Raw genomic sequence first — 27,482 nt, forward strand, 5'->3', positions numbered from 1 at the left:
AATTTGGGGCATTCCAGCTTGCATTCCCTTGTTGAAAATGCCCCAAAATTTGGCGCATTTTCAGCTCCCAAATTTGGGGCAATGATTGATTTAAAATGCCCCAAATTTGGGGGCTCTTTTAGATCCTGGGATGATGGATTCCAATGCCCCAAATGTGGGGACGTTGCGGCCAAATTTGGGCCCCAATCCTTGAGAAAGCCCCAAATTTTGGGGCAATTGCCAATAATTGAAGTTTGATCTAAAATGCCCCAAATTTGTGGGAGATAATGATCCTCACTTGATCGTGGGGTGAGTCAGACCAGGCAAGAGATTCGGGCTAGGCAGACACGAGCAAGCGGGAGTAGGCAGGCGAGGCAAGGCAGGTAGACAGGCGGGAGAGGCGAGGCGGGAGAGGCATGCAAGCGAGAGAGGCGGGAGAGGCGGGAGTTGGGCGACTGAATGGGCGATGTCAGGCTAGCGAGTTGCGGCCATTCAAACAATTTAAAAAAAAAGTCCATTGTTGGAATGGCCGTTTCAAACAAGGAACGGCCTTGAAACGGCCCGGAACGGGACAGGGGACGGGCTGGAATGTTTTGCCAGCGTTGCTTGGGCTCGGACCTCTTGGAATGCGTTAATCTGTTCCTATGTGCTGGAACGGGTGTTCCTTGTCTCTATGATGTTGAAGCATACTTAGCGTTGCTTCGGTGCATCTTGAAGGAAGTCCTATTCGCAATCACTTGATATGGGACATCTCTCGAGATGTGGGAGAAGCTCTAGGTTATATACAAGGCTTCAACGACCACGAGGGTTGTTATCCTCTATAGGGCTACAGTTGGTTGTTTTGTTGAAAATCCCATTTGAAGAGATCGATACTATTTAGTTATTCATTCTTGGAGTGACATAAATGTAGGATGTTTGATAGTGTAGCAAATGCCTTATGGGCTATAACGTCTAATACTTCCATTAGTTTTTGACACAAAACATTGATGCCTCTAGAACATGAATCTAGGGAGGTTGCCATTTTGTTTCGTTTTGGCAATCCTCATTCGAGTTTCTTGGTTGTTTCAGAGAGGGGTGATAAAAATAAGAAAGAGTGAGGTGCTACTTGTGTGGCAAGAAGGGGCACTTTTGCAAGGATTGCAAGAAGCTAGCAATGATGTGAAAACTAGAGGAGGAGGTGAAGAAGAGCACATAAAGAAATACTTGAACATAGAATACAATACAATTGTATGACAAGGCATAGACTAATAATAGAACTCAATAAGGTCAGGTTAACTTAGAGACAATGAACATAGAAGATCAATGAATAGATACAATGCTCAATGTAGTAAACACTCTATGCAAAGTGAATAGAGAACCTCAAATTGTTGTATCTTTGAAGGATTGGGACATAGAGTATGCTAGAGTATGTATCGTACTCCATATAGATTTTGAAATGCAATAGATAGCCTTTGGATGTGATTAGCAAGTAAAAAAGGATTTGGAGGGACTAAAAGAGGTTGAAAATAATTGGTGTAGCTCGAACAATGGGCAATAGGTTGGAGAAGGTTAGGAGAATGAAGGTGACAACAAGTAGCTGCAAAGTGTAGTTGTTAGTTGGCCTCGAAACAATAGAAATACTTGAAAAACAAGATTGGGCTGAGTGGATAGGTTGGCTCCTATTTATAGATGAGCGGATTCTCCCAAGTTAGGGCTTGGCTTATGGAACATAGACACTCTCTAGGAAAGTTTGGTAATTTCATGAAAAATTTGGTAATAAGCATGTTTTGGATTGTGTTAAAGAGCTAATAAGTGTGATGCATTTTTGAGCTCAATGCCCCTTCTCAAATCCAAAACTGGAATAAAAAATGAATTGTAAGCATAGCTCAACCATCCTACAGGATACCACCCCAAAGGAGCTAAGGCATCAAATAAAGGGTGCACATTTGTTGTCCACTGGCCTATTGAGACTACTGAGATCATGGTTAATCTTGTGTTAGGAGTCCAAAGGGCACCCTAGAATGGCCAAGGCATTGGATAATTGGCTACTTAGTGGCCCTTAAGAACTTGCAAAGGCAATAGAATCACTTTGAACCTTTTGTTTTTGAGAGTGAGTTTGTATTTGGATTTTATCGAGTATTCGTGTCTCAAGGAAAATAAAAGAGATGGTCAGGTTCAACATATCATAAAATAGAAAGCAATCTTGTCCACTTGTGGGTGTCAGTGAAGAAAAATATACGGGGGATCTATGTGGGGTGTTGTTATAAAGAGTGTGTTGAGAGATTGCAATGTGAGCTACTAGAATATGGTGGACCATAAATACACATAGATGCATGTTTTCAAGAATAGAATTCCAATATATGGGATAATGCAAAGGGCAATGCAAAGTCTCATGCTTAAGCAAAATGCTATGCAAGGGTGCCACTTGCACAGTGCCCTTAGAGGAGAATTGTTCACTTTCCCAAGCATCTTTTTAAAATCATGATTATCCAAATGCTACAGATAATGATACACGATACAATAAATGGTACTGAAGCAGAAAGTAACCAAAATTGTTTAAGCACCAAGAGAAGAAGCTGCCTTCTTTGAAACCAATCTTTCTTCTTGGAAAGGGCGGTTATTTCTTGGTTAAGCATTTAATTATAGCAATCAACAAATGAATATAACTTGAAATGCTTAGATCACCTTAATAATCTCAGACATTGGACACCTTGTTGACCTCAAAATTGGCACCCCTTTTAGTATTTCTTTAGCTTGATTGCTAATGAAATGAGTACAAGTTGAGATTCACAATCTCCTTTGCTGTTCCAAAAAGTCTCTTTGTTGTAGCAACAATTAGTAATCAATTTGGGCGAATCGCCCCTTGATTTTTCATCCAGGACTTGCACAAATGGAACCAACAATTGGCGAAACGTTGTCCCAAATTATAGTGAATGGATTGGTATGTGAATTTCTCGACAGTTATACAAATTTCAGGTGTTGAATTTGATATTCGATGTCTTTACCAATTGGTGGTCCCGAGCATTTGAGCTGGTTGAGAGTAGCAAGAAGGTACCATCTATTTTACAAACTAAAAATAAGATCTTTGAGGTTGATCGTTATGTGAAAAACTTGGATGTAGCCTATGCAAAGATAAACTATGTATTTCAAAAATCGCAAGAAAAGCAAAAGAGGGCAGCTGATCACCACAAACGTGCTTTGTAGTTTGTAGAGGGTAATTATGTATTGTTGCGTTTTGAAAATGCAAGATTGAAAAAGATGAAAGGAAGAGAACGATTGTATCCGAAGTTAAGTATAAGATATTATGGGACCTTCCAGGTATGGGAGAAGATTAGCGATGTGGCATATTGGCTGAAATTACCTCCACATCGGTGGATACACAATGCCTTTCATGCCAGTTTATCGAGGCCTTTTCATGGTGATGTGCCAGAGGATATGTTTGCAGAAATTCAGCCTAAGGTTGAGGAGTTGGATGAGATTTTGGTACCCAAGCAGATTTTGGCACATAACGAAAAAAAAAGTCAAAGGTAAAGTTTCTAAGAGATACTTGGTGAAATTTTAGAATTATTCATCAATGGATACCAAATGGATGGAAGAGGATGACTTGGCAGACCATCCTCAGTTGTTGTAGCTTTACTTAGATGTTTTTCAGTTAGAGCCGACTTTAGTTCGGGCTTCGTTAGGTTCAACAGAGCAAGGGTTTAGAGTATTGCCTGATTCTCAAGGAGGAGGTAGCACTTCCACTCCTTCAGTTATGGACAACCCTCGTATGTAGTGGATCTCAGATGTATTGAGCATGCATCCAAGGCATTGCGTTGACAATATGTTTGCCATGAGGACACTACTGCATGCAAGGTACTGCGTTGATAGTATGTTTGCCATGAGGATACTACTTAGTGTACTAGTCATTGTAAGATGTATGCAGATGAGTATGAGTTTCACTCGAGCAGTGGAAGTATACCTTTGCATTAGCTTATGATCAATTTAGTATGAATTTTGTCTAAATTTTGAGACAATTTCTAATTAGTTTCAGCTCGATTTTTGATTAACTTAAGAACCGTTATGGTCACTTCTGGGATCAGTTTTGCATCAGTTTTTGCATTGATTGGTGGTTAATTTTTGCAATGAGTTTGTGATCAGTTTGGAGTCACATTTGCAGTAGTTTATGATAAGTTTTTAGATTAACGAGTGATCAGTTCTCAGATCAACAAGTAATTAGTTTATTATCAGATTATGCTCAGTTTTCAATGGTTTACATCTAGTTCCATGGACAACAACATATGTTATGATACCATTGATGTTTTAGCCATGGTTTATGCTTGGTTATGCTATACTATGGTTTGGTTTTGTTAGATGAGTTGAGCTCATGAGAAATAGACATGTCAATGATAATTTGACAATGTTTTGAGATTTCTTTGAGTCTTATGTTATGCTATGATTGATTGGTAATTTTCAGCATGTGCTGGGCATATGGAATGGTTGAGCAACAATGCGTAATGTTGTGTTAACTTTGGTGCCTTGTGAAAATTCAAATTCACTATTTTGCATTTGATGCATTTGGCAATGCAATTGAGGAGGATTGTAAGGATTTTAAGGGAGAGGATTGTCATGAGGACATGTATATTTGAAACCTCACTTAACATGTGGATTGATTTTTAATCACATGGTTAGGTAAATGTTGCACATGTGAGGTGTAACTGGGGTCAGAGTAAGTTTATGAGCTTGGGATCCAAGGAAATCATGGGATATCAAAGGCAAAAGTGTTACAAGTTATGTCGCATAGGTGCTTGGTGGTATCTAGTGCCAATTGTTGGCCCAGGTCATTCATTTGGTCATAAGTGTTGGTTGGTGACACTAGGGAAGTGGCGTTCAATGGTACCTAACGCCAATCTGATGGTCAAAGATGGTGCAAAGATACTCGGGAATGGAAGTTACCTAGCCACTTTAATTATTGGCCAATCAGATTATTTTTCAAGCATCGAAATAATCATTAGATTAATTTTTAGTATTTAAACCATTTGGAAATGCTACCACTTATAAAAAATGCCCATGTAAGATTGAAAAACGTCTTTAAAGATTGGAGAGAGGCATTTTTGGTGTATTCAGCCAACAAGAGAGAGGGAGGAGATGTTGCTGGTTTGATTTGCAGCCATTGGAGGACCTTCTGAGACAGCCAAGGGCAGAAGACCAATCAACAGCAGGTGACATCTACAGGCTGTTGAGACAGAGCAATAGTAGTAAATAACTAATTTTTTTCAGTTCTTTGCATCTACAAGCTGTTGAGACAAGGCATCAGCAGTAAATGACATTTTTTCTTCAATTTTTCGTGAAGAAAGTTTGAATTTTCTCTCTCCTCAGCATTCTCTCTCATCTCCTAGCCTTTCTATAGCCTTACTTCGAAGATTACAGCATTGAGATCACTAGAGGTTGAGAAATTTCAGATTTCTTTGTTGTAAGTCCTAATCTGTAGCACAAAATAGGGTTTTGTAGCAGCCTCAGGAAGCGTGCCAAAAATTGGAGTTTCCAAGACTTGGATTCAATAGGGCTAAAGCTGTTTTTAGCCTATTCAAGTGGAGGGACTAGCAAATCATTGAATTTGGGGCATTTTTCATCTCCATCAAAGCGGATGAAGGCCAATTGATTGCTCGAATCAAGGGGCAAATCAGATTGAAGACCTGCTGGCCATTTTGGACCAGCAAGGGGAGTTACAATACCGAAAGGGATTAGGAGAATTCCATTGTACGTCAACTTCTTCTTCAATTAAGTTAACTAAATAGCAAAAGGGACGCGAGTTTTGGGGCCAACAGGGTGTCCAATTGTCCAAGATTATATGGTAAAGTGTGCATTTCAGTTTTGTGAATTTGTCTATTGGTGTAAATAGTGCTTAAATAGGTTATTTACCACCCTATCCGAGGAGAAATCTTGGCAGTAGAAATTTGGGTTTAGTAGCAACCTCGGGAAGCATGCCAGAAATTGGAAGCTCCAAGACTTGGATTCAACAGGACTGAGTTGTTTTTAGCCTATTCAAGTGGAGGGACCAGCAAATCATTGAATTTGAGGCATTTTCTGTCTCCATCAAAGCGGGTGAAGGCCAATTGATTGCTCGAATCAAGGGGTAAATCAGATTGAAGACTTGCTGGTTATTTTGGACAGCAAGGGGAGTTGGAATACTAAAAGGGATCGAGAGAATTTCATTGTACATTAACTTCAATTAAGTTAAAAAATACCAAAAAGGGCGCCAGTTTTGGTGCCAACAGGGTATCCAATGTCCAAGATTATATGGTAAAGTGTGCATTTCAGTTTTGTGAATTTGTTAATTGTTGTAAATAGTGCTTAATCAGGTTATTTATCACCCTATCCGAGGAGGAAGGCTGGTTATGGTAAACTTGTAAATTCCTTATAGCACATCTTTCTCGAGCTTTTCTTTGATTTCAGTTTGGGGGGGACATCTTGAATGCTCAATGTTGTCTCTGTTTCTTTTATATCTCGATGGCTGGAATTTCTTGAATAATTGTCATATTCAACTTTGGATGTATAATTTTTTCCATTTCTAGAAATATTAAGTATTGAAACAAGTGAATATTATAATTGTAAAGCTTTGTATGTTGTTCAGGGCGCTTACAGTTTTCTATCTGAAGTGTTTGGAAGTTCTGATTTTCAAGATTAAAAAATGTGAGAGTAGAGTACTTGATGGTTGGCACATTTCTTAGGGTTTATAATTGCCTGAATCTGGCTGCTGTAACACCCAAATGGTTGTGAAGTCTAACATATTTTTTTGTTTGTAACCAGGATAATGGGTATGAAGTACTTTTCTTGAGTGCTCGTGCCATCTCACAAGCATACCTTACTCGCCAGTTTCTCTTAAATTTAAAACAGGTAAAGAGTCATTGGCTTTTGACACACTTGTTTCTTTCAAGCCTCACTAAAATTTAGTTTTTCTTTCTTCACTTGCAAGGATGGAGAAGCTCTTCCTGAAGGGCCAGTGTTTATTTCTCCCGATGGTTTAATACCATCTCTTTATCGTGAAGGTACTATAAAATGCTTTTGAAGTAGTTTGGAAGTTTTCTAATGTCTTCAAAGTTTATTGGCTTGCAGGATTAAGGGTTGAAATTTGGGCCGTCTTTATCTGCCAGATTTTATTTAATATTTTAGTTTTAGAAATATAATCTGTGTACTTGTTACATGTTCTTATTCACATACGAAATCAGATCTATCAGCTTCTGGTTACTAAGTTTAGGGCAAATATATGGAAGTGGGATTGTGGATGTGTCAAATGAACAGAGAGTATCCGGGCTGAGTGCTGTTAAGGAGAAATCAGAAAGAGGGGGTGGTTAGAGTTTTGGCATAGATGTTTAATGTCTTTGAAGATTTTTATAATAAGTGGGACGTTGTGAATGTCAAAATTCATGCAAAATTGAGCCTTCTTTCCAAACATTTTCATGCCAATGTCATCTTTATCGGGTTTTAAAATAATGGGCATCCTGGGAATGCCAAGTTGGTATCCAGATTTGGGCGTTCTTCCCAAACATGCTCCCAAAAAAGGCCGATTTGGGTCCTTTGATTGGAATGTCATCAAGAGGGGTGCAATTGAATCAGTGGCAGCTTTTGTACGTGTGCTGAGATACAAAGCGCAGAATGATTTTTAAGTTCCTTTTGCACAAGCAAATGCCTTTTGTACAAAATTTCATTTTCTTATGGCTAAATTTTCATTGCTTTGCAGTTATAAGGAGGGCTCCTCATGAATTCAAGATATCGTGTCTAGAGGTGCTTCGATGGAGATTCTTATTTTTATATATTAGGTGCACACAGAGGTTATTTATTGTTTACTCATTTTGTTGTCTTTTGGATTCAAATCTTTCAGGGTATTAGAGAATTATTTCCGAAAGACATCAATCCCTTCTATGCAGGGTTTGGAAATCGAATAACAGACGAAATTAGCTACCTCAAAGTAGGGATCCCAAGGGGAAAAATATTCATAATTAACCCAAAGGTGATGTATATTATGAGATTGCACAAAACCACAAATGTTCAAAATGCAAGTCATTCTTGTTGTTTGAGTACAGAGATATTGATAAGTTACCTTTGTTTTGAAAACTAGGGTGAGGTAATGGTGAACCATCGTGTTGATACAAAGTCATATACATCTATTCATGGATTGGTGGATGATATGTTTCCGCCCATGTCCTCTTGGGAACAGGTATTTTTCTGCTGCTAGATATATGTTTTGCTGAGTTTTTCCACATATTAAAGTGGCAACTAACAACCACGACTGGCAATGATCAGGAGGATTATAACTCATGGAATTTTTGGAAGCTTCCACTCCCTGACATTGATATTGAGCTTGATGCTAAAAGGTAGCGTACACACATTTATCCAGAACATGACGAGCTAATCAGGTCTCTTAAGTTGGTTGATTGAAACAAATTGATTATACTGGTTTCTTGTGGCAGCTCAAAAGCTGCCAAAAAGGGTGGCAGCATTAAGAAATAAGGGGCAAGCATCAGGAGCTTATTTATGAAAGCAATATGCTCAAGCCTACAGATTCAAGGAGCTCCGAAGGTGCAAAAAAAGGTGGTAGTCCTAAAGGAAGTAGTCACCACTTGTTCATTTGCATCCAGTAGCTCTATATTTATATTAGTTGCTGGGAATGGCTCTACTTGGGCAGCTGAGTTTATCATTTGCTATTAAATTATTTGAGTGTATAATTTGGTCACCCCACAAGGGGGTGCTACGGGAATGTAAAAAGGAGGTGGATGTACATTGTGTAAGTAGTAAAAATTCACACATGGACTTTTCATGCTGATTCTCCTATGTAACGACATATCAGGGAAAGGTTAATGTTTTGGATATGGTCTTTGATACCAATGCATTCTTTATACATTTCTTATCATGTGTATAGTGTTTCTGGACTTAAAGCAGGAATGTTGCATACAAGCTATCCGAAGCTTTTTGTATGATTATACATGTACCTTAATGGTTACAATGATTTTGGCTAAAATTTTTGGGGAATACAACATATTTCAATCACTATAGACTTCAACTTTCGCTCTGCTCTATGCTCTCTTGTCAACACCTTTTGAAGGATGGTGAGTATTCAAAGCTCGTTGTTTATACAGCCATATTATATTATGTGGTCACATTGGAAATGCCTATTCCCCTGCGGAGGGATGTTGAGGGCGCATAGAACTTGCTACCATGAAGGGCCAGGGCAGGTGTGAGCCATCATATTTCAAAATAACTGAATGATGAATATTATATTATGTGGTCACATTGGAAATGCTTATTCCCCTGCGGAGGGATGTTAAGGGCACTTAGAACTTGCTAACATGAAGGGCCAGGGCAGGTGTGTGAGCCATCATATTTCAAAATAACTGAATGATGAATGAACTCACTCTGAAGCTTTTGCTCTGTGTGTGAATTGAAAATGCTTGAGGAGCAGATGGAACTCTTTACTACTGAATTCCAACATGTGAAAAATAATAAAATGGGTGGACTTGCTTGGAAGCTCATTTTGAATTTTTAGAAGAGCATCTGGAATGTTGGGTCAGGAGGGATATCCTTAAAAAAAAAAGCTTCCCTCTACTTGTGCTAATTTGGATAATGATACATGTAGACTTGAGATATGTGTAACAATGATCTAGCTTTGGTTGGTTGGTTCATTTGTTTTTTATCACTTCTGTAAGCATTTTTTGCTCCTTCAAAGCTTTAATTCAAATAGTGTTACTGCTTCATGCAGTAATATGCGCTTCCAAGTGGGAGCGGAATAAAAAATGCTTACATGCTCTAATGTTGTGTGGATCCTTTGCTAGGGGTGTTTTGGTTGGCCATCCTGGACTTAGCATCATGCACGGAGGAGTTTCTCTAGCTCATTATTGTTCGTTATGCTTTTGCTTCTCGGGTGAGTCTTTGACAATCTTATGGATAAATTTGTGTCTATTGCTTAGTTGCATGCATAAGCTCATGCTTGGTTTTAACCTTGCTTGTCATATGGTATGTGCTTTGGCCAACCTTTGTACGGGCCTGGTTTGGGTCTTACAGGGTGTTCACTTTCTACTGATCAGTTTTACCCTTGAGATATTGATTTTTTACACTTGGTATAGATGCTTTTCGTTGTTTAACTTGGTATAGATTCGTCCTATTGTATTGTTTGTAGCCTCAATTCCCAAAACTTGGCATATGCTCTTTTCCCCCACCATAGTAAGTGGTTTTACAACTAAGCACACAGTCTAGGCTTGACCCTAAAACTACTCTTGTTTGACATGGTAAAATGTATCTAGAATGCCAAATGGTAGAACCTTGCATTGGTGCTTGATGCTTGAATAATTTTCAGCACAAGGTGTTCTATGAGTAATTTTTTGTGAGATGTTATGGTGGTGATGAGTAACCTCTCTTTTGTGTGAGCATGTGTATGAGGACTTTGATCTATTTCTATTCACGTGCTTTGAATTTGTAGCTTTGTTATTACCTTGCTCTTGGGCATCGTTTACTATGACTAACTTGTTGGCTCCATGTAGAATTGCAGCCCTCTCTACTTGCACGATTTCTCTTGTCCATCTTCTCTCTTATTCTCATTGTTGTCATCTTTGCATTGACGCCCTTCTTAGGGGTGACTATTCTTTGCCTTTTTTGACATTTTATTGTCACTTGTTGCTTCTAACCATCCCTCTTGACTCACGTTTCTCCTTCGTTGGTTCTTTGCTAGCCCTCTTATGTTCTTGATGATTCTCTTTGTGGTATTAGGCTTGAAGTGAAGGGGAATTCAAATATGGCTTCTCTCTTGAACGATGCCAAGTGTGGAGAGCTCCTTGGTGGTTCTAGGAAGAATATTGATGTTTTGTGGTTTAGGAGTTTTAATGTAGAGCAATTTGATTTATGCCACTCCTCGACATCCTATCCCCCATTTAAAGCTTAGAATGATGCTCTTAAGAATGTGGCAAAATGTGGTTATACAAGGTTGAGACTCAAAGCTTGGATTTTGGAGATTGATGTTAAGTTCACGGTGTGACATCAAGGAAAGCTATAGGTGGGGTTGACTCTCCAATTGTTGCTTTATGTATGAACTTGAATCTTTAGAGATGTAAACTAGTGATTTCTAGAGAAAATTTTATCTCAACCAAACACACTCCCAACTTGAAGAACATATATTAACCTTTGAATATTTTTACAACTACAATGTCTTTAGTATATTGGTTGTATTGGTGGTTGCAAGATGTTGAAATGTTTTTGCAAAACATTTGCAATTGTAGCTAGTGTAGAAGCATTCTTTAAGTTTAATACTAAAATGAATTTGTGAAGTTGAAACAATGTGATAGTTTTAAGTGCCACTAGAGTAGCACGGCTAGTATTATTGCATTAACCTACTAATGAGTGTATTTGAAAGTGAGAATTAAACTTTGGTGTGATAATTATCACATCCCTCGGATTGGTAAATGCATATTTGATCATGTGTGGCTCTTATGGATTTATGTTTGCGCTATTCATAAGAAGATCACAAGTGATCATTGTTTTAATTTTCATAGTGATGTGTATTCACATTGATTGTTGGGCTACTTTTTCTTTAGGAGGTGTTTGTTTTCTTGGGCCTTGTACACATGCCTATGCACCTTGTTAGGGCATACTTAGTCTTGTTACTCTTCTATTAATACTCTCAATGCACTTTGAGTTGTGCTCTCTCAAGCTACTTCTCTAGGTTGTATACTTGTATTCATGTATCCCTAAATTCAATAATTTTTATTAGAGCAAGCTTCAACCTATTGGGCAAAGTTGTTATTGTAAGAAAACTTACAAGGGGTTTGTATTATCGGAATTTGATCCAAGTTTAATTTGGCTTTTGTTTGCACTATTGCCAGTATTGTACAAGCTATTTCATTCTTTTGTGCAAAAATTTGTGACATTAGTCATTTTTACAAACAAGAGCCCTTATAATCTTCTTTATATAGCACATGTTGGTTTTGTGTATATTTTTCTCTATACATGCAAATTTTGTATTAAGTACAATCAATGGCCATGGCTAGAAACAATGATGTATTTCGTATGTTAGACTGTTGAGGACAATCGTTGGATGAAATCAACTATTTAATGTGGGCTTTACATGATGCATCATGTATTGATTGCAAAGGGGCTTTAGAACATTGTACATGCAATTGAAGGACGTCCTAGTGGTGTTTTTAAAAGTTACGTTTAGCAGAAATAACAAAAACATTTGATGTTAATGATTCTATATATTAATCTTCTTTATATAGCACATGTTGGTTTTGTGTATATTTTTCTCTATACATGCAACTTTTCTATCAAGTACAATCAATGGCCATGGCTAGAAACAATGATGTATTTCGTATGTTAGACTATTGAGGACAATAGTTGGATGAAACCAACTATTTGATGTTGGCTTTACATGATGCATCATGTATTGATTGCAAAGGGGATTTAGAACATTGTACATGCAATTGAAAGATGTCCTAGTGGTGTAATAGAAGTTATGTTTAACAAAAATAACAAAAATATGTGATGTTAATGATTCTATATATTTAGGTTTTGCTTCAGTTTTCTAGAGTGCCACCACTACCTGCTTTTGAGCAAATTCATTAGGATGGTAGGGTAGACCCATGCTTTAATTGCATTGTTTGTTAAATGTGTCATGATTCCATATCTTTGATCATGTAAGATATCTAGTGATACTTGGGATACTCTTGTATGTATATATAAGAAAGAAACGAGGCTCACGTTGCTCACTTGCATTATCAGTTAGAAAGTGAACATATGGATAAAGGTGACTCCATGGATAGTTTTTGACAAAGATCAAAGATCTTAAGGAGCAATTGACTATCACATATGGGATTTTGCTAAATAGTTTATAGATTGTTCTCAAGGGTCTTTTTGATTTTGATCAAAGTGTTGTTTATACTCTTTTGTTTGATGAGGCAAGGCAATTTGAATGCTTTGCTATTTGATGAATTGGTTTTTGCTTTGTTGTAAGAATAACAATCTAGACAAACATGTCCATTAAGCATGTTACAAACTAAGCTTTTATGGCTAATAAAAAAGGTGAAGGAAAAGCTTTCTTTTTTGTTAGTAAGTAATATTTGTGAATGTTTAGACAAAGAAGGTTGCTAATGATGAGAATAAAAAAGAGAGTTAAATGTTTTATAGGTAATGTAAGGCAAAATATCATGTCATAAAGGACTACCTAAATTGATTGAAAGAGGCTAATAAGAAAGAGGTTGGCGTGATTGTTGCAGATTTCTCTTCTTCTAAGATATTGTGTAACATATAAAATGGACATTTAGTATATGATGGAGCTATGACCCTTCATGTGATTATTGCATGTTTGTTGTAGATTCAGATGTGCGGTACTTTGACCGTGGTACCACGAAGCATATTACTTCTCTATGCAAGTTGTTTACTTCTCTTGAGTGTTGTTAAGGGCAATATTGTAACATGTGCTAATAACTCCTCTTATCCTATCAAAGGAGTTAGAAAAATTGTATTGACTACTATTAATGACAATACTTTAACACTTACAGATGCTTTGTATATATCAGAGATAAAAAAAGAATATATTGTTAGTTTTCATATTTACTAAGATTGGCTTGATTGTGAAGTTTATTGATGTCATATATATAATTTATGATCTCTTATGGTGATATGATTATTGCATTTGGTTCATTATGTCATGGGTTGTATAAGCTCAATAATTATGTGATATATGTGTAAGATATAGTATGTATTATTGTAGATTCATAAATAGTTTCATATGTAAAACTTTGACATGCGTGTTTTGGTCATCTGAGTTTTGTTGGTTTATTGTGTTTACAGAAATATGATATGGTGTCTTCATTGCCTACTCTCGAGTCTTTGAAAAGCACATCTATGAAGGCTATATATTAGGTAAATTACAATGTGCTTCATTTCAAAAGATGGTTCACTGAGAGTTGTTTATAAAGTACAACTTATATATAGTGATGTTCGTGGTCGAATGCAAACAACATATTTTGGTAACTACTTACATTTTGTTACATTCATTAATGACTATTCTAAGCATGTATGGATATATGATTTAAAAGCTAAGTTCAAAGAATTTTTATGCTTCAAGTAGTTTGTTACTATGGCTAAACATTTGTTAAGATTTAAAGTGGATATGCTTTATTCTAATTGAGGGGGGGAGGGAAGAAGAATATGTCGAAGAAATTTAATGCATATTAGACTAAACATGGGATATAACATTAATGTGTAATGTCATATACACAACAATAGAACGGTGTAGCTGAGAGAAAAAATATATTACCCATGGAGATGACACAATATATAATTAAGAGTTAAGCTTTGCCATATAGTTTTTGGCTTGAAGTTACTTTATGTGTAGTCTATGTATTTGACAGGTGTTCTGCTAAGGCTTTGCAGTCTATTACTTTTTATGAGGCTTGGCATGATAAAAAACCATATGTAGCTTACTTGCGTATTTTGGTTGCTTGGCTTATGCTTTGGTTCTAGTGAAACAATCCAAGAAGTTGGATGACAATGCTGTAAAATGTATTTTTATTGAGTACCGTAGTAGTAGTGGTAGTATTAGTCGCTGAGTATGGAGCTAGATAGAGAGTTGACATGAACATGGCGTGCTATAAATATCACAGTAGCAAATGTTTTTTCCCGCTTATATAAATACACCCCTCACATTGATATACAACAATTTAGACAAAGACGATATACCACCATCTTTCATAAGTCTAGAAGCGGAGTTAGAAGGGAAACAAACATTGTTGGCATACTGCTAAATTGCTTGATAAGGTAAGCTTCAGCATCAAGCCACAAACCTATATTGGTGCTCCTTCTGCTTTCGTGTCTTGGGTTGTGAGAGAGGGTTATTTTTGATCATCGCTCATGACACATTTTTTGGTGCCCCCATTGAGCAGTGCCGAAATTGACTTTATCTTGGCTATTTTGATTAGAGTGCGACTTAGTTTTGATTGCTTGGGATTGTTGATTGGTTAGTTGAGATGATTGATGATTTTTCTTGAGTTTCATGGTAATTAGACCAAGGATTCCCAAAGATTTTTAGATAAAATTGAGCTATGCTGTTTGATCCAGAGAGACCTTAAGGATAAACTCCAAATACTTAGGTATCAATTGTAGAAGAAGCATGAAATTGGTTAGTTGACTTTGAGAGAAGCCTAAAATTGAAAAGACCCTCATAGAAGTTGGGCTATGAGATCATTGGAATTGGTTTTCTAGCTAGATTTAAAAAGAGAGAAAGCCAAAGTGAGATTTGGAAAAAAATAGAAACTTGTGTGAAAAAAGAGAAGTAGTGGATTGACTTTGCTAGGGAGTTTGAAAGATTGTGGGAATGATGGAGTTTAACATTGCTAGAAGGTGAGATAGCCCCATGTATATTGAAGACATTGTATTTTGTAAATGGGTTAAAATCAGAAGATTGGAAAGTGAAATTAGAGGTTAAGAACCCTAATACCTTTGAGGAGCAAGTAAAGATAGAAAAATATCAAGAGAGGAAGACCAAGAGAAAAAAGAGTTAGGATTAACCTTGGGTTTTGAGAAACCACGGGAGAGGTTGAGCTCAATGCAAGTTGAGAGATACATCTTTGAGGAGAAGAGAGTTAGTTATGCCTATTTTGAGAGAGGTCTACTATATTTCATATATAGGAGAGATGAGTTGACTCGTGAGGAATCAATCAAAGTCTGTGAGGAGAAAATACCTAGGGTGGTTGAGGAGAAAAACATTTGTTTGACTGAATATGATTGGAGTGAAAAATTTAGGAGTGTGAGCTCTTATCCGTTGATTACCATAGATTATTCTAGTCAAGCGATTAGTAACTTATTTGATGAGAAGGGATCTATTGACATTACTTTAGAGCTTGAGGGCTATGAGGATGAGTTTTCACTAGTAGACAAAGATGATCTAGAGATGGAGTTGAGTCTTAGGGGAGATAGGGAGAGACCAGATTGTTTAAAGAGTCTAGATATTTCATGTTCTTTGGGGGAGGATGAGACTCGAGATAGTTTTGATTGTTTTGATGAAGAAATGAGTGATGATAGTTCTAATGGACTTGAGAGCATTGTAAAGAGTAGTGACAACTTAGAGAGTAAGCTTATTTGCATTTAGTAGTGAGGGCATAGATGGACCTAAGTGTTTGAGAGATAAAGAGATAGTTGAGGAGTATTTCTTGAGTTTTTAAGAAGACCATGAAAGGGGAGGGCTTGGAAATTGGAAGATTTGAAGATAAAATCGAGGATTCAGATTTGTTGCCTAATGAGATTGATATGGTCATGCTAGTGAGATTCTGGATGTCGAGGTTGATCAAGAGAGTATTGAGGTTATGGATTTTGACTTTTATTGTGATAGTGTTGTTATTACTAACTCTGGTGAGTCTTGTGAGTTGGTTGATGATGGTTTGACTAGCCTTGGTGAGGCTTTTGTTTGTGAAGTTATTGATGTTGCTTTGAGTAGACCTGACTTTATACTTTTTGATGATTGTATGATTGGTTTGGGAAACAACGAAGAATAGAAAACATCAAATTTTGATAATCTTGCAGTTTCTTTAAGTTCTCCTAGAGTTTTTGATGATGATTATGATGATTCTAATTGGGGTTTTGAGGATCCTGAGAGTGACACATATGAGAACATGAGAGGAAATTTGCATAAGGCTTTGAAAAGAATTGAAATATTGAGGGAGGAGAGGCTTAAAAATAGGGAAATGGAGTTGGAGGGTGATTGTGAGGTGGTAGTTGAGGATTTGGGAGTTAAGGAGTATTTGGCTGATGTTAATGACTTGAATTTGTTGCATAGTGATGATGTTATTTGTGATGTTCTCGACATGGAAGCTTCTTCAATTTCTTGTGAAGTTTTCCATAAAATTATTTTGTATGGATACTATGGAAGGTGTTTACCACTCTTTGTATGTGAAAGACTCAACGGAGTCATGTTTTATTGATGAGTTAAGTGGTGTGGTTGGGTATCTTGGAGTAGCCCCATGTTTTGATGTATTTGGTTCTTGTGGTGTTGTGAGTTTGAAGTTGAATCTTTTTGATGTGGTGCTTGATTTGGATATTGAGGTGGGAGACCCTTGCATAGCATCTTTTGAAGATGTTCTTCATGATTGAAAAGATAAATTTGTGGACGTGTTTGAGTTTGGCAACAAAGAAAGGGTTGAAACTTTGTTTAGAATCTCTAGAGGTAATATGTTTTCTCCTAGGGTGGATGGGTTGGATTTGAGGTTTTCTGTGGATGATGCATTTTTATTTGATAGTGAGGATTGTCTTGAAGCTTTTACATTGACAATCTTGGTGATTTTGATGAGAATTTCATGGATGATTTTTGTTTACGTGTAGAGGAGTTGCTTGAGAGAGATGTGACATTAAATTTCTTTGATTTTGAGTTTGTTGAGGAGCTTATGAATAGATATTTGGACTTTATTTTTGAGTGGCTCATTGATGTTTCATCGTTTTATGAAAGTAACTATTGCGTATAAATGCAATGCTTGCAGACTAGGGGGAGGGCTAAAAATGTCGTGCTTTTGCATAGGTTGAAAACCCCTAGAAAAATATTAGATAGGTAGGATTTTTGTAGCTTAGCCATTTGTGTGACTATTTGTTTTGTTGTTTTGTAGCTGGATTTTTTGTCTTTGTCTAGATTAGAAATTGTTTATGTTGTTATTTTGGATTTGTTGATCTTGGAAACTTGATAGCCTTGGTTAAGATTCATGTTTTTTTGGACAGATTGGAGTAGGATTTTGAAGGTAGTTGTAAGATATCCTAAAATGGGTGAATTTTCTTGCTGATATCTTTACACAACACGGGGATTATGGGTTCATGGGTACTTCACATTGCACTTGTCAAAGATACACTACAATCCGAGGTTGTCTCTTAAATTTATCAATTACTTCCATGCCACGAGTTTGGTTGATACACTTTTTGCACCATTGCTGAGAAGTAGCATGGCATGATGCTCGCTGCAGCCATATCCAATAAATTTAGAAGTGCATGTGCACTTGAGAGAGCACCTTTCATTGTGCATGCATAGTTTTTTGCATATACGAGAGTTAGGATATTCATCACCAAAATAGGAACCCCTAGATGAGAGAAAAGGTGGATGGGTGAGATTTGAGGGTTGTGAAGGATGCCTACAGTTGTGAGATGGGATGTTTTCTTGGTCAACACCATGAGGACCATGTTTAGTTGAGTGATTGTGAGATTTTCGGTGGGTGGAGCGGAGTACAACGATTCTTCTTTGTTGAAAGTTGAGAGGTGCGGTTAAGGATTGTAAATCTATCAAGGAATTGTGTTTGCACCTTGCATGACGCACATAGGCACATGTAGTTAGGTTAGGCACTATATTTTCAGTGCATCCATCTTTTCGTGTGTTGCATGGATTGTGTGATTGCACAACATTGGTTCTGACCTTGCACCTTTTCAATACCATGCTTGAGTGAGCATCAGGTTTATCTTCAAAGCATGTCTCTGCAACCAGTAATTACAAGAGGGCTGCCCAATCATGACTAATGTCGAGCAGAGATGTGCCATCAAAACCATGGAGTATGATCTAACTTATGTGGCTCCTACCTCATTTTGAGTATTTGCCATCACCCATAATCGACCTACTTGGATTGCATCCTAAGTGAGGAAGAACTACATGTTGCTAGCTAGATCAACTATGTGACTTCCTAACTGATGTCCTGACCTATATTACATGCATCAGCATTAGACCTTAGGACATAGATAGTCATGCTACCTTAGAGTACAACCCACAATTTTACACTTGGCTCATGCAAAAGTAAAAGCATCATACCCATGCGCTTAATGCCTTCATCCTCCAATCCTACGAAGAATTCACATCATTTTCGAGGGGGAGGGGGTAGTAAGGTGGAAAGGAAAGGGGCACAATGGAAAAGAAAACCTTATAGAAACACGAAAGAAACAGGAAGAAAACTTTAACATGAAAACTTGAAAGTAAAAAGATGGGTAAGGAGACTTTGCACTTAAGAAGAACATTCAGGAAATGCTTGCTTGGAACTTATGGATTGTTTGAAGTAGAAAATTTGCATTCTCTCTTTGAAGTCCCTTTGTTTCATTGTGTAAAGTTGAAATCTTTTTACCTTCATGTAGAAAAATGGCCTTGCAAGTGAACTAATAGAAGTCGTTCTTGTATGTTGGCAAGAACCCAAAATGGCAGCACAAATTCCATTCTCAGAAGAAGAGCATAATAGATACCGGTTGGTTATTGAGACAAGAGTCTTCAACCAACTCAAATACCATAGCATTGGCAACCTGAAAGAACTGATAAATGTCGAAGATGCAGTGAGAAGAGGATGATTGACCGATACAACCTTCACAAATACATGGAAAAAGCTAGCCAAGAAATCAATCACAGTCGATGCACAAACTTCTTGAGGACCTTCAATGCTAGCATGGGCAGGGGCACTGTAACTGTCACGTGAGGAGGCTCTCCCAGGAAGGTCAAAGTTGCACGGAACTGGTGGAGAAAGCATTAGGGCTAGTGATTGTCCAAGGAAAAAGACAGAAGAGGGATATCTACAGCATGTTGAAGATGATGAAGGGTGCACACTGACAATGGAATTAGCTTAGTGGACATTCCTGATGCTACCATCCACAATTGCAAGCAAAAGCAGTGCATGCACTCTTCTCCAGCCATAGATACAATGCACTTATGATGGAGATCCAAGTGCCCATTCTTGAAAGCGTCGCAATAGGAGCCCTAGAGGAAGTCAACCTAAATGCTTATGTCTAAAGAACAATTGAAACTTTAGCCAAAGCGCTAGCGCCCAGCCACTAGCAGGGGTGAGTCACCAACTGCAATCTCCAAATCCGATCGCAGAACACCCGCATCCAAAGCATCGACCATAGGGTTTAACCACCATTATCCAAGAGGCAATGGGAGAGGTGGAAGATGAAGAGGAAGTGGAGGAGACCCCTGAGAGATCATCACTCCATGAGCAAGATCAGTCAAGTGAAAGAACAGTGAGTGAGGGCAGAGGACAAGAGACGCCACCTAGCCAAGAAGAAGTTGCAAATTAAGATTTCTCTGAAGAAACAAGAGAGAACCAAGAGAGATGACAAGAAAAGAAAAGGCTAAGCTACAAATGGTGCAAGAAGAGTCAAAAAGGGCCGAAGAAGAGAGGGTGAGAAAATTGGAAGAAGAAGTAGAAAGTCTATGCAAGGAGGAGGAAGAAGACACAATGAAAGCTATTCACATGTCAATCGAACAACATGACAAGGAGGAGGAGTTGACTGCCATGAGCCCACTAATAGACGAAGAACCAAGCACCAATACCAAGGCTGGATATTGAGGAAGGAAAGGGCAAGGGCTTGCTACATCTGATCCCATTAGTTCTCATGGCCCCAACTGCAACCATAACAACCACATAGGAAGGCATCACAAGCACAGTGAATGAAAGTAATCTAATGTCCTGGGTACAGTATCTGGTGGGTAGAGTATACGAAATAGCCCAAAACTCAAGTGGAGAAGCTCCAATGGCAGGAATGAAGAGACTAGCAACTACGGATGTCAAATCATGCAAGGATCCTAACAAGCAGAAAGTAGAGGCATCAACAATGTCGATACCTATAGCAGTGCCACCATTGATGGGGTATGATGAGTATGTCAAGGAGCTCCATGCGCAACTAGAAAAAGCAAAGGAAGAAAAGAAGATAGTGATGGCTGAGATGGAGGGGCTGAAGAGGAAGCCTCAACAGCATTCCACTTGGAGAGGACACGCCAAGTGGCAAGGTATCAAAAGGAGATTTATGAGCTAAAGGAAGAACTCAAGGCCAAGGAAGAAAAAGACAATTGGCAAGAAAGGTTCGAGGAAGAAAGACAAGAGCTCATAGGGCTGTAAAGAGAGTATAAGCTTCTTATTGTGCAATAGGAGAAATTAAGAAAGCAGTTGGAAAGGATAGAGGATGCAATGGAAAGGCTTGCAACAGAAGACACATCAAAAGCTCTCGAAGAGGAAAATCACTGTAAAGAAATGGAGGAAATGGAGAATAGATTGATGTCTCAGCGCTAGAAGAGAAAAAAAGGCGGAAAGGTGAGATGAAGCACTTGGAAGAGGAGAAAGGAAAGGCTACCCAAATGTGGAAAAAGCAAGAGCCAAGAATGGTGGCCTTAGCCAAAAGACAAAATGAGAGTCTAGAATAAATGAAGCCAAGAGCCAAAGAGTGGGTAGCTAATAGCAAGGAAAGAGTGCTCAGTGAAAGACTTGGCAATCCATCTAGCCCATGCGGAGAGCAAGAGAGTGCTAGCAAAGAGCAGGGCGGTAGATGCCATGGAGAAAATAATGATGGGCCAGCAATGCGCTTTCCTCAACACTATTATAGATGTCACACAACTAGAAGAGGAAGAGGTTGCAGAAGTCTTGAAGAAGAAGTTAAAGATTGCCTGCAAAGCCTTAAGGCATAGCTTGTGTGCCTAAACACAATAAGTAAGAACTGGTCTAAGCCACTAGCAAGAGCAAAGAGAATACTTGCTAAGGGTAGGGTTGATGGCTCAAGAAATAGAATTGTTGGGGTATAAGGGGAAACAAAGACCATTGGAGCCTGCAAGAGGAGAAGAGCAACAAGTACCACCTACTAAAGGAGGGCCGAATTTCAAGGTGGGAAAACAAGAAGAAAAACAAGTCTCACAACCGAGTCCTTCACAATCAGAAGCGCAACAAGAAGTTCCACAAGAAGATCCAACTCCAAAAAGGAAAGCCAAAGTTAGAAGGAAGAAAGAGAAGATGTTAGAGTAGGCACGAAGAAGGCTAAGGGTGCAACCCCTAGCAGTTCCAGAAGTTTCTATTCCAAAAAAAGAAGAGTGCTTTCCTATCAATTGGAACATGGAACTCGTAGTGTGGGAGCAATGGGAAAATTTTACCTTTCAATTCCACCCCTCGATTAGCCAAGTGCTATCCCTTAGAGTGGTTGAAGTGGTGATAAAAATGGGAAGAAGACTTCAGGATTGATGGAATGAAGAAAGAGAAAAGAACCCAACACTGTGGAGAATAGAATCACTAGACTATTAGAAAGATAAGACCATGGAAGTGTCCACTACTCGAGTCCTTATCAGCAACTAACCATAAGTGCCATGGGACTAGCACTCGACTAGGATGGGGTAATGTTAACCCCATTGCAAGACAAAGAAAAAGGAAGCAAAAGAAAATTCAAGAAAATTCAAAAATACAAAAAAAGGCGGCCGGATGGAAGGAATAAGAGGAGAAAAGGCCAAAAGTGCAAGGGCAACCCTTAAAGTTCAAGGCAAATGCAAAAGGAAAAATGCGCATTTTAAAATGCAAAAGTGCCCCTAAATTTTTGTAAAAGAACTCCAAGCTCCCTCCTGTGCAAGTTGTAACGTGTAGATAGGCATAAGTGAAAGGATAGTGTAAATAGAAGGGAGTAGGAAAAGAGGACCTAGGCAAGATGGCCGGTCATGGAAAAAAGGGGATGGGTGTCCAAAAGGGATTAGGCCATGTATAAAAGCCAAAAAGTGAATAGAGAAGCTCATTCTTGGTATAGGGCAAAAGTGGCTCTCCTCTTCTTCTTCTCTTCTTCTCTTCTTCTTGTTCTTGCTTGTGCTTGAGAGAGTGAGGGAGGGAGTATGAGAGAATGAGGGAGTAAGTGTGTGAGGTTAAGGGACCGTGGTGGAGAAGCTCTCAATTTTCTCCTCTCTTCTTCTTCCCTTCTTCTTCTCATCTCTTGTCTCGCGCGGCTATGGAGTATGGAGCTTGAAGGTGGAGGTTTGAGGTTGCTTGAGCTCACATCTCAGATTGTGGAGCTACCGAAAGGTTCGAGAGAGAAGGATACTCATCGGGCATGGAGATAAGCTCAGTAGACTCATAGGATAGAGGGTATACATAGCTATGTGAGAGGTGACCATTAGCATTCGACTCGAAACACTTGAGCAATAAGCGATCGGTGGGTCTTGGTGGTCAAGCGAAAGCTCCCACAATCAAAGTTAAGATAAACTATCAATTTGCATAGATGTTGTGCAGCAGCTAGAGGGGGATGCTTAGAAAATGTAGCTCTAACAAGGTGTGTGGGATGGAAGAGGAGATGATTCTCTCATGCATAACATCTAGCTCTAGTAAAAAACATATGCAAATGACTTCTACCCATTAAGAGAAAATCGGAAGTTAGAGCAATAGCCATCGTAGGGATTAATAGGTGTGGTGACATATGGAATGGGCCGAGATTGGAATGGATGCATATGGATACTCTAAAGAGGGAGCATAATCTAATAGAACTAAAACATGATTGGTTAGTCCAGGTATTTAGAAAAAAGGACTCATGGATTGGGCGGATCTAAGAAGATTTGGGGAACTATAAGGGAAAGGAGGGAGGGTGTTTGAAGCATAGGAAAGATTTTGAAACATTTGATAATGCATGTTTGATCAAGATGTAAAGGGATTGGATGAAGGAGGAGAGAAGAACTGTAAGTACATGATGGAAGAGAAAGATTGATCAACCAATGGAAGTCTATATCCTCTTTGATCTCAATATGTCCTTGAGGAGAGTGGTAACTCACAAATTGAGTATGAAAGATAAGCTCAATCCTTGGGAAAGTCTTTGCTTTGTGTGTTCCGCAAAAGGTTTGAGAGACAATCAAGCATGTTTTGTGGGATTGCTATGAAGTAAAGGGATATTGATTTTGCTTGGGGATAGAGACAACGTGAATGAAGCCTTGTACTCTATCTAGTCCATCTTTAGAGCTATACTTAGTAAAGGCATGTAGCGAGTTAGAAAGGAATTGGTTTTTGGTAAGTGATCCTCTTTTTCCAAGGTAACAAAGCTATAATGCACAAGCTTTTTAGTGATACAAGGCCTTTTATTGGGACTTCTTGGTAGGAAATCTAGCCTTCATAAGGCCATTAGAAAAATGTTCATGTAGTTGAATACTTGTTTGTAAGGTGCACACATATTTCTTTTTGAACATGAATAATACACTATGAACGCATTACCAAAAAAAACATGTGCATCATGTGCAACCCTCTCTTAGACATTTGTCTTGTGTAGCACATGCCATCATACCTTGATGTAAAAACTAACAAAAATTTCTTTTCTATACATGGTACATAAAGCAACAATGGGAAAGAAAGTAACTATGATTTGTTGCTTTAAGATGCAATTACCAATATCTTGAAGAGAGGATATGAGGTATTGATATATTGAATAAAGCCTTTCTATGGATGCATTTTCAAATAACAAAAACAACACCTTATGAGTATTAATACAATTGATAGCACTGCTATCAAAAGTCTATATAGAAAAAGCAGAAGCTACCATGCATGGGTCATGCATAGAAGAGTTACGGGTACATTATGTGATGAATATCTGTTCTTATTAATCATAGTACTTTTGTGGAGGCTTTTCTAAAGAGAGGACAACCTTTAGAACTTTTACTACAAGTGCATGCAATTATCAGAAGAATGATGTTAGGTTCTTGCAAACCATTTTGTATCTTAAGCTTTCAATGACCATGCAATGACATTGCAACCATCATAAATGCACCTAAGGCTATTCTGTTTTCGATGAACGAGAAGTCTGGGTAATTATTTATTATTACTTTGTGTGGAAGTTTGTATTAATGGTCACAAGAGTGAACCGGCATCATGATTATAGAAGCAAAGGGTACCTATTGAGGATGTGGGAGAGTTGTCCTCCATTATTTCTAAATGATACTTGTTATGTATCTATGTCAGGGTGAGACTTTTGGTAACCTTTTAATAACTCTTGTAGGTTTGGCTTGTTTATAGAGTAGCTTATAAGGGACTCAAAAAGGCTAATAAGGATGATATATTCTTACTACGGCTGAGACCACATGGTGGGTGGGAGCCTCCCCTCGGTCGTCGGGAGCCAGCTGGCTACAACACAGTTATGCGTCCCAGGGATAATTCTATAAAAAAAGGGGAGGGCCAACACCCACCCCCCCATATTCCCAAACAGAACGGGGCTTACATCCTCCTTACCATTTTGAATTTTGAATCAATTAAGTAACGTATCAGGACTCAGCAGTTCAATCCATCTTGAGGATTTTTCAGTTGCGCAAGACACAAACCTTATTATGTTCCAAAGAAAACTCAAGTGTACGTATCCACAAAGTCAATGATACCTAACTCCACAATATTTACTTGAGTTTTTTTTGATAAAGATGATAAAATTCCTCCTCCCACAATTCCTTCAGCCAATCACGTGGTGCTCGTGACCCCACATGCATGCACCACACACGCACTTGTAACCTTGGCATGCTCCCATGTTATAACTAATAATTAATTATAATATTTATGTTTTAATAACTTAAATAAGTTTAATAAGTATTATTTAATAATTTAAATTATTTATATTTTTAAAATTTAAGTAAATAATTCTAATTTATATTGTAATAATTTATGTTTTAATTTAGTCATTCACGTTTTAATAACTTTAGTAAAGAGGTTATTAACTAATGCAATATATATTATTAAATAACATAGTACATATATTAATAACACACACACACACACACACACACACACAAATTAAGTAACATAATAACATGCAGAAAGATATATATATATATACACATACATACATACATAATATGTATATATATTATATATATTACATAAAATATTAATACTACATAACATACGTGTGTGTGTATCTACACACACGATATTTAATATATAATATACAACATATAGATATATAGTCATATACCGATGATGATATGGCAAACTAAGGCAGCATGCTGATCACCTGGTGCACTGGCATGGCATCTAGGCATTGTAACCAATGCATAACAACTAGCCAAGAGAGCATGAACAAAGGGTCTTTTTGCTCAATGGTCTATGTACACCTCATTAGATTTCACATTAGTGGAGATGGCAGGGTTCAATGTCCAAATTGTTGATGATTCTCCTTGACAACTCTAAATCTTTCCTTGTGAACCCAACAAATCTACCATTATCATCTACACCTTCCCAATTTCCCCATATCCCCATCACTCCCTTTCTCCTTGCTTTCTACTAACAACAAAGCCTACTTCAAAAGCCAGACAACAAACATGGCCAAAAGGCAATAACAAAAGTCTTGAAGAATCACAGACACACAAAATGAGCAGAGCAACATCACCTTTGTCCCATCCTTCTTCACCACAGTTTGAAGATGCCCATATGGACCTTGAATTTCCACAAGAACCACATCAAACCGCAATAGATCAAATGTTTCATACAATCTCCACACTCATGATGTAGATAAATCACACAAATCAGACCTTGGCAAACATGCTAGCACACAATCATCAACAACAAGGACACAAGATATATCCAAAAGTCCAACCAAAGGCTTTCAATGGTCTCTTAATGGAAGATGTTCTAAGTTGGCTAGTCAAATTTGAGAATGTCTTAACTTATCACACATGGAATGAAGACCGCAAATCCTTGGAAATTTGCACCTTGCTTGAAGGAGTTGCAGCAACATGGTTTATGTAGCAACCCATTCAAACAAAAGCAAATTGGACCACAATGAGAAAGGCACTCATCGAAGGCTTTACATAGCAAAATGTTACTCAAACAACACTCCAACAACTTGAGAACCTCAAGCATACATTGTGAACTCAATATATGCATATCATGAGCAATGATGAGGTAATCTGTTTTCATCACTCGCTATATCTATGCCTACACATTGCACATGCACATGAATGATAAGGAAAATATTGCTAATTGATATGTGTTATACATATCATGAGATGGCTTCCCTTTGTTATGTATTATTCGCATGATTGGGTTTTGGAGTGTATATGTGTTTGTGTTGTGGCTCGTGCAAAGACCCGATACTCGTCTTTTTGATGTGGAATACTACATTCCACTCAAACACCTCGCATACATTGCCAACTAAACAGTGAAGAGAGTTCTAAAATAGACATGAAAGCATAAAGGGTGTTAAAGAAATTGAAGCAAGAACAAGGAGAATATTCTTGGTAAAAATGGGTTTGGATTACAAAAAGATTCGTACTTAGATTATCACAAATTCAAAAGTAGTTTGAAAAGCTTCAGATGCATAACAAGCTCAGTCATTCATTATTATTCTGGTGATGTGCTAAAAACCTCTCTCAAGAATAAATGATGTCATGAATTATAGTTTTCTCCTTTTCAAAGAATTTCATAAAAGATAATTAATTATATACATGGAGTTTGCTAGGACAAAAGGTCAAGCCCACTTTCATACAAGCACCTCTACTCCTCAAAGTAGACAATTATTGCCATTTTGTGGATAACATGTGTATATATGAAAATGGGCTTGGCCTTCTACCTCAACGAACTCTACATATATAATCAACTCTTTAATAAAATTTTTTGAAGCAAGGAAAACTAATGTTTGTAAATTTATTTATTATGGGATGCATATTCAATGTGCCAACAGAATAGTTATGAATAAATGGGCCTACTAATGTCTTTAAAAGTTTTTAGACTACACTTAGATTCATGATTATCTAAGAATAAATATTTTTATAGTCCAAACTATATATTTTCCAAGAA

General features: G+C 37.8%; 1 protein-coding gene across 2 annotated transcripts in view; it reads left to right on the forward strand.

Moving 5' to 3' along the window:
- The window catches only part of PAH1 (Lipin family protein), a 28,454-nt gene extending 17,322 nt beyond the window's left edge, over window positions 1-11,132 (forward strand). Inside the window, exons 4-12 of one of the 2 annotated variants that reach the window (XR_015691889.1) lie at window positions 6,748-6,834; window positions 6,914-6,986; window positions 7,679-7,722; window positions 7,820-7,948; window positions 8,057-8,155; window positions 8,242-8,312; window positions 8,409-8,529; window positions 9,768-9,856; window positions 10,699-11,132. Coding sequence is in view for 1 of the 2 variants with exons in the window: in XM_087684893.1 (XP_087541019.1) it covers window positions 6,748-6,834; window positions 6,914-6,986; window positions 7,679-7,722; window positions 7,820-7,948; window positions 8,057-8,155; window positions 8,242-8,312; window positions 8,409-8,448 (543 nt within the window). In the remaining variant the exon portion in view is untranslated. Of the gene's footprint in view, window positions 1-6,747; window positions 6,835-6,913; window positions 6,987-7,678; window positions 7,723-7,819; window positions 7,949-8,056; window positions 8,156-8,241; window positions 8,313-8,408; window positions 8,818-9,767; window positions 9,857-10,698 lie in introns of those variants that run through there. The other variant, XM_087684893.1, reaches the window with a different exon arrangement.
- The last annotated feature ends 16,350 nt before the right edge of the window (window positions 11,133-27,482 follow it).

This window comes from Lygodium microphyllum, chromosome 9 (assembly GCF_053477565.2).
Source record: "Lygodium microphyllum isolate KBCC chromosome 9, Lygodium_microphyllum_v1.1.10, whole genome shotgun sequence".
NCBI classification, from domain to species: Eukaryota; Viridiplantae; Streptophyta; class Polypodiopsida; order Schizaeales; family Lygodiaceae; genus Lygodium; species Lygodium microphyllum.